The sequence below is a fragment of the Opisthorchis viverrini genome (assembly GCF_000715545.1).
Source record: "Opisthorchis viverrini unplaced genomic scaffold opera_v5_150, whole genome shotgun sequence".
NCBI lineage: Eukaryota > Metazoa > Platyhelminthes > Trematoda > Opisthorchiida > Opisthorchiidae > Opisthorchis > Opisthorchis viverrini.
Genome location: NW_008751806.1, coordinates 619308 through 626355, shown reverse-complemented (window position 1 = coordinate 626355; position 7048 = coordinate 619308). Strand labels below are relative to the sequence as shown.

The 7048-nt window shown below is 44.0% G+C and overlaps 1 protein-coding gene across 1 annotated transcript; it reads right to left on the bottom strand.

Moving 5' to 3' along the window:
• Window positions 1-544: 544 nt before the first annotated feature.
• On the bottom strand, window positions 545-6886 carry T265_06887 (hypothetical protein; the record flags this gene model as incomplete). The annotated part of the gene is made up of 4 exons (XM_009172275.1): window positions 545-718; window positions 3326-3420; window positions 4459-4639; window positions 6761-6886. The coding sequence occupies 4 exons, from the start codon at window positions 6884-6886 to the stop codon at window positions 545-547; spliced, it is 576 nt and encodes a 191-aa protein (XP_009170539.1).
• Window positions 6887-7048: the final 162 nt, after the last annotated feature.

The window sequence follows — 7048 nt, the reverse complement described above, 5'->3', positions numbered from 1 at the left end:
TGAGGCCCAGTGCGTTGACATTAAACCGGTTTCCCGGTTGCACATTCGCTTTACGAGCATCACCTGTCGTTTGCTTGGAAAAAGCTGGTGGGTAATCGTATCCGCTGTCCTTATTTGGATTCAAGCGAAACACAAGTTTTGCAGAAACTCGGGGACTGTGCCTACCTGATGAGCCCCAAGAAGGGTTAAACCGTCCGTGGGATGATAAATTTTAGGCAATTCTCACAGTTGGACCGGTTTGTCTATGATCGCATGATGTCAGGCCAAACCAGAAGGTGCACACACATCGAGAAAGCTGATATGTACACACGGAAAAAAGGAAAAAGCCGGCCATGTCTTGGACTTGTTGCATTGCGCACACTGCCTTAAAGGGCAAGGAAACAAGGGGTTAGGACAAATTCATATACAAATGTGTGTGAGTTGCTGTAGAAGATCTTCAAAAAATTCAGTTTCCGCTGATAGCATCCGTACAACAGACGTCTTACAGCCTGTTCGGGAATCAACACTAATGATGTCGTGGGCTGTTGTGGAATTTTCAGCAACCTTATGAGTAGTGCACTAAATGTATCACAATTTCTCGGATGTCGTAGCAACTGAAACATGAGGTGGCCTGGTGAAGCACACTCATTTGCTTGAAAACACCACAAACGAGAGATTCAGCTGAGTTCCAAATGAGCCTCCCAAAAAACCAGATTTGTTTGCAAGTGAGTGTATTTCGCTAATCCTATATTTTCTATACAGCCAATCAGAGAACGATCATGAAAATGCAGCAGACAATCTGATGATCGACTGCCGTCCAGTCAAGTGATTTGTCAAACTAATCAGACAACACGCTTGCTATGTTCACGTTGGCCAAGCTGACAGTAACGAGTGGACGGAGAGTTGCTACAGTGACAATCCCAGTTTGTTCGATGGATCCATCCCATGTCATTGAACTCCCACCAGTTAGATCTTTCAGGTCATGCAGATTTCAGATAGCGTGACGCTGAGGTACGGAGTTCAAGCTTTTCAGCATTCTGATTAGGTAATCCATTCTGCCACACTCATTCAATGTGCAGCGACTGAGCAGAAATTCACCTTAGTGAGAAGTGATTCCAGACCTGATGAAAATTAAGGTGGTCCTCTCTCAATCTATTTAGCGGAAAAGAAAGACCTTGGAAGAAACTACTTTGTCCTGGTCCCGGGCACATTACCATTGGACTGTGGTGCGTTACATTCACCAATAGAGACCCTGTCACTCCTAAACCGGAGAAGCATTTTTTGGAGATCAGAAAACATGACCAATGCTTGACGAAACCATTGATTTCTCTTCGTCTGTAAACGCTGCAGTCTCATCAAAAAGTAAGTAAACTCCAGTTATTTTCAAATGCCTTCATCTAAAGGTGGACAGGGTACACCTAAGTTCGTACAAACTTGAGTCACACTGTTGAACACAAGATGAGTTATTCTGAGCGGTCAGCTCCCTCCATGCTTCACGAAACCACACAATTTCACGTTGTCCTATAAACTGCAGAGAAATCACGCTTTATCAGGCTCTGATCTAGACTGATGACTCATTTTCTGATTGGTTATCGGTTAGGTTGTGTCTTCATAGTAATAACAAGTGGATTCTTCCGGCAGTCCATGAGTAGAATTATCGATAATTCAGGCTGGTTTAAAAAATCCCCGGAACCCCAACTGTATAATTAATCGGCAAACATGCATCGTCATCACCGTAATCACTAGGAGCAAGGAATCAGTAGTACCTACTGGTGTGTGTACACACAAACATGAGGAAACCTTGGTAAAGAGTGAAATGAAAAGGGGAGCGTAGGGACTTGATGAGAGAAAAACCATCTAGGATAGGGTTTCTACGTGTCTAGACAGCATTCAAGGCAACACATCTGAGCGTCACGTTTGAGTAAGGTGCAATCAACGGGACTGACCCAGCTTCCTATTAGAACTTCACTCGACATGCCTCCACGGTACAGGAGAACTTTAACTGAGCAATGAGGCCGATAATGGCAGCATGCATTACTGATATAGGCTGTGGAAACTTCTGCTCTAATATTCCCAACCACTTGCATTCAGGATCACGTGGAACCGAGACAGAAAGGCACGAAGATCCAAAAACTCTCATGTGACAGTAGTGAATTTCATTTTCCACCGACATATCCCGACAATGTGTCTTTCGCAAACCTTTTACCAAGGACAGCTTGGAACAGAGATGACCACAGAAACTGTGACAACTTGCCACGTCGCCAACATAGGTTCATCAGGTACTTAAGTACCTGATGTCGAACGCCCAAACGGCTCAAATGAAGAGGAAACACTGGAATGCAAGTGGTGGCATACTGTTCTTACAAACATTGCGAGGCACCGGCACATTTTTGACTGTGATCAAAGAGCTCCCGCGACACTGGACATTCAGGCCCCATGATTTTGTTCCATGTCAGTGAACAATTTTTAAACAGGAGCAGATTAGGTAAGAGATGCAGAATATCCACTGGGATACTTACATAATCAATAACCTTGTCGAAGAGGCTGTTATGTAAGAATGTAGATTTCGTAGATCCTCCGCATCTGGAGCCCCTAATTGGATCAGTTTGACACCACTGAAGACACCGAGCAAGTCCGAGTTGCAAGTTGAAGGCCTGATGGTGATGAAGCTTAAATTCTGCTCTGTCCACTTCAACCGAAAAATGTACAATATATATTGCTGAAAATTCCAGTCCGAGCTGTTCTCTCGATGACTGCGTTCATGGACGAGAGCATTATCCAGGGTGGCTAATCTGACTAGTTCCAAACTCAGCCGGCATGAGCTCCGAGGATCATAACGACAAAAACGTTACACTGCCACAGCGGAGGTGGCTACGTTTACGTGAATAGATGTTGTTCCTGTCCAAGGACTTCATGTAGACTACCAGCCTATCGTGTCCACGCCGAGTTTACAGTGAACACAGCTGATCGGGTTACCGATCAGCTGTCGCCAACAAGCTGAGAGCTGATTGGTTGGAATGAAACTGTTCGTGTATCATAGGCTAGTTTTCTCAGTTCCTTTGAAAGCCTCCAAAAACTTAAATCTAAATTTTGACCACTTGATTATGTTTGACCCGACGATAAACTCTTCAAAATGGTTCTTCTTACCCATTCGTGCAGTATTGAGTGTCTGAAAAGCTCTAATATTATCGTCTTGTTCCCATCTTCAGTTTTCAGAGTGACTTGACTTATAAAACCACAAAAGCAGAGCAATTCCCTACTCTTCATAATTGCATACGCCTGACAATTTCGATCAGTTTTTTTAACCTTGAAAATATACAGTTTAAAGGTTCACATTGATACTTACGAGAACTTTTCTGGTTTGAAATGTCGAACGGCCGCCAGAAATTCCTCTTTTGAAATCACTCCATCCTTGTTCGTGTCGACTTTCTTCATGCATTCCTGAAAGTTTAACAGACTTTATCAGTTTAACGGGTATGATGCAGATAGCCCAACTTTTTCTCCAAATTCTAAAAAGTGTCTAAGCTTTTCGACAGTTTGAGGGATCATATCGAAAAATCGACAACCCATGACCTGACACGCGCAGTGAGGGGAAGGTGAAGTTACTGTTTATGTGTGTGCTTCAAGATATTGACCATGGATGCTCGCTTCTCTGAGGTCTTCTGTTTTTTAGGGAGTCATCTTCAGAAAGAGGCTACTTTGAAAACACATACAATTTCTTGCCTCAGGGAAGGTTAATATCAGTCTCATATTGAGAGTACTTCAGGCCACAGACTCTAGTGAGGCAGCTTATTCAACCCTTAGATATGTGGCTTTATCCAACCGTCAAGTTAAACGGTTACACTTGAAGTATTCTGTCCAATGCTTATGTGTACAAACCACTGTTGTTTCTGCCCAACTTCTCATCTGTGACCAACATAAGAAGAAGCACAAGCATAAAGTTGACCCCTACCCATTTGGAATTGCACGGAGGAGGCGAGTGATGTGACAAACAGTACTCCATCATAAACAACCAAAAGGGTAGGGTAAGGTCTGTACCAGTTTGGATTCGCATTTCTGCCCGCCTCCACGAGCCAGGTATCGTGGCGAAGAACAATTCGTGTCTCAGCTGTATACAAATCTCCTAGGCAAAAAATCTTAACATATCGGTACACGTTCAACAGAAGAAGCTGTTGGCGATGTGAAACGTTTGGGACCGATTTCTAGGTAAGTTGTGCTCCACTCTTGAATACTTCCAGAAGGGACGGGCTAACCAGGTTTTAGGAGTACTTATAAGACCGGCTCCAGGCAAATAGGCTTAAATAGGCAGTCATTAGGCAACCTCTCGATATGAATTGGAGAAATTCCCGTGAGGTTCTCCTTAGATATTATAGTACTCTTTCGAATTTAGCAAAGATATCCACTTAAAGAGCACTGAGTTCACTAACACAAAATCTTTTTCAATAAAACTCAATCGACTCATGTATATTCGTAATGCACTACTCATGAGGTTGCTGAAAATTCGTCGACAATCCGTCAGCAGCCTTATGAGTAGTACACTATATCTATACATGTATCCCGATTTCTCGAATATCGTAGCAACGGAAACGGCCTGGTGCACCACATTCCGTTGCCTGGAAACATTACAAACGCGAGATTCAGCTGGGTTCCAGGTGAATCTCTCGCAAAACGAAATTTGTTTGCAACTGAGTATATTTCGCCAATCGGGTCACACCTAGCGATTCTGGCACTAGCACCCTTAACAGGGAGACAAAAAAGTCCCCTCTACAAGTACCTACCTTTAACTATAGCAGACCGACTGAAAATGGAGCCGGGTAAGCATAACCAGCTGGCTGATCACGTAACGTCACGGGTGCTTGTAGCCTTATGGACAATTTTCCATCGTTACTTGTGGGCACTGCTCAGTAAAACTCCTAGCACGCTAGGCCTTGCTCTCAAGCTTGGGCACTGCCCAGTTAGCCGCACTCATGAGATCCAGTGACAGAGGCACTCGAGCCCATGTCCGTTCCTCTTTTTATGGATTATTTAGAATGCTCCCACATGAGTAGTATACTTTCTACCCAGAACTACATGCATGGTGCGTTGTTCAACCCCGTGCTCCGCGTTAAACCGGGTAGTGTCATGGGACTCACACAGTTGCGGTCCCGTCGGTTTCCGACCCCTGTCCTAAGTTTTGAACACGATGCGTTGCTACTAGAGACGCTAAAGTTGATTTTCATTAGCTTTAACCCCCCCCCTCATTGTAACTGTGGCAAGCTTCAACAAATAGTGCAGGGCTGGCCAAACCATTTTGAACCCATTCAGGAAAACAGATTTCATATGGTAATCAGCTGACAAATCCGCACCAATGACCTTGACCATTTGCACTGTGGCAAGCAAACCATGCTGTCTGAAACTGTTCCTCAGTATCGATTCTTTGCTACCTATTGTAAAGATTACGGTCGATAACTCCGTAATCGGAGTTGACTGCTAACGTACTACAAGTAATCTGTAGTAGCTAACAATCAACTCCACTTCCTCGTGTGACTTGATAGCTTTCACTGATCATCAACTAAGACTACAAATGCCTTTTCAAATAACCAAACCACACCACTAATTTTAACATTGTTCGTTATCTTAATAGCGTGTCAGTCTCAGTCAGTTGTCTATGAAGCAATTACCACCAGTTTGGGGGGTTTTCATCTCTCCCCGAAACTCCTGACAAATCAGTTTACAGTGAGAACAACAGTGATGACTGTTTCATACGGGGCGGATTTTCAATCTTCATAACTTTGTGTCGCATTGCAAAAAATATCTACCTTTGTAGATGTGAGGCAAACGTGAATGTGCAACTATGCCAATCCATACTTGGGACTGGTATATAAGGATTGCATGTCTTACGACCCAATGTTCTCATCTCAAGAGATTGTAACTATGTACACACGAACCATCTCCGATGCTTGGTTGAACTGTTTACTTTCGACATGAACTTATTCATGACGATACGGATGATCCATGCTAGAAAGAGACTTGGAGCACTTTATCGATCTCATTGACAAATATCGCTCACGAATTCAACTTATCATGGTCCGATGATTCTGTTCCGCATTGGAGTCGATGTCCACTCGCTTTGGGGCTCATAAGCAGGGCATTTTCCCTTAAATTCACTGGGATTGGAAACCCAGAAAGGTGACGTGATAGAGAATTCCTCTCTGATGTACGCTAAACACGCGTGACTAAACGTTCAAACACTTGCCAAATGCCAAGAAGGACGATTCAGTGATTGTCCCGCATCTCGACAGCTCCACGGACGCCCGATTGGCGGCAGGGGCTGAGGCCATGCTATCCTCTCTGACCTGCAGCACCACACCACAGTGCATCGCATCACACTGTACCACAACGCGTTGCAGCTGACCGCTTGTCTCCCTTCACAAAAACATGCTGTCCAAATCACCTTGACTGACGATGGAATATTAGCAATCTGGTTGCCTATGCCCATACTTGAATCATCTATTCTCTCCTCAGTAGCATATGCGTGACAGAAGGCCATGATACCACCATAAGGAGTCCCGAGAATATGGTGTTCCTCCTTAGGCTTGGGCCTTCACAAGGGAATTTAAACCATGGCTTCGGCGACCAAGAACATCAAGTTGACAAGCAAAAGGCGGCGGGTCACCTGAAACCATCGAACTTAGTCATGAACTCTTTGAGAGATTTACAGAACCCTACTAATCATAAGTGAACATTAAAGGGAGACAAAATGACCACAGAACGAGCTTTGGATATATCACGAGTAACGTACTTGAGCCTGTCCCGCCTGAAAACCGAAGGCGACCAGGAACTCCGACAGTTCCTTCAAAGTTATTTTCCCGTCGTGATTCCTGTCAATGGTCTCGAATTTCTGTTCCAGTACCTTCAAAAAAGCCATTCTAGAAGGCAGATTAGGGTAAAATTAATCCGGTGATTGAATGTTATACACTCGAATGAGCTTATATGGCAAATGAAGAAACAGGTAACAGATAGTAAGTAACTTGTGGTTGATAATCGTGATACATAGTCTTTTAGGTGTAACAGACTTTTTTGGCACGCC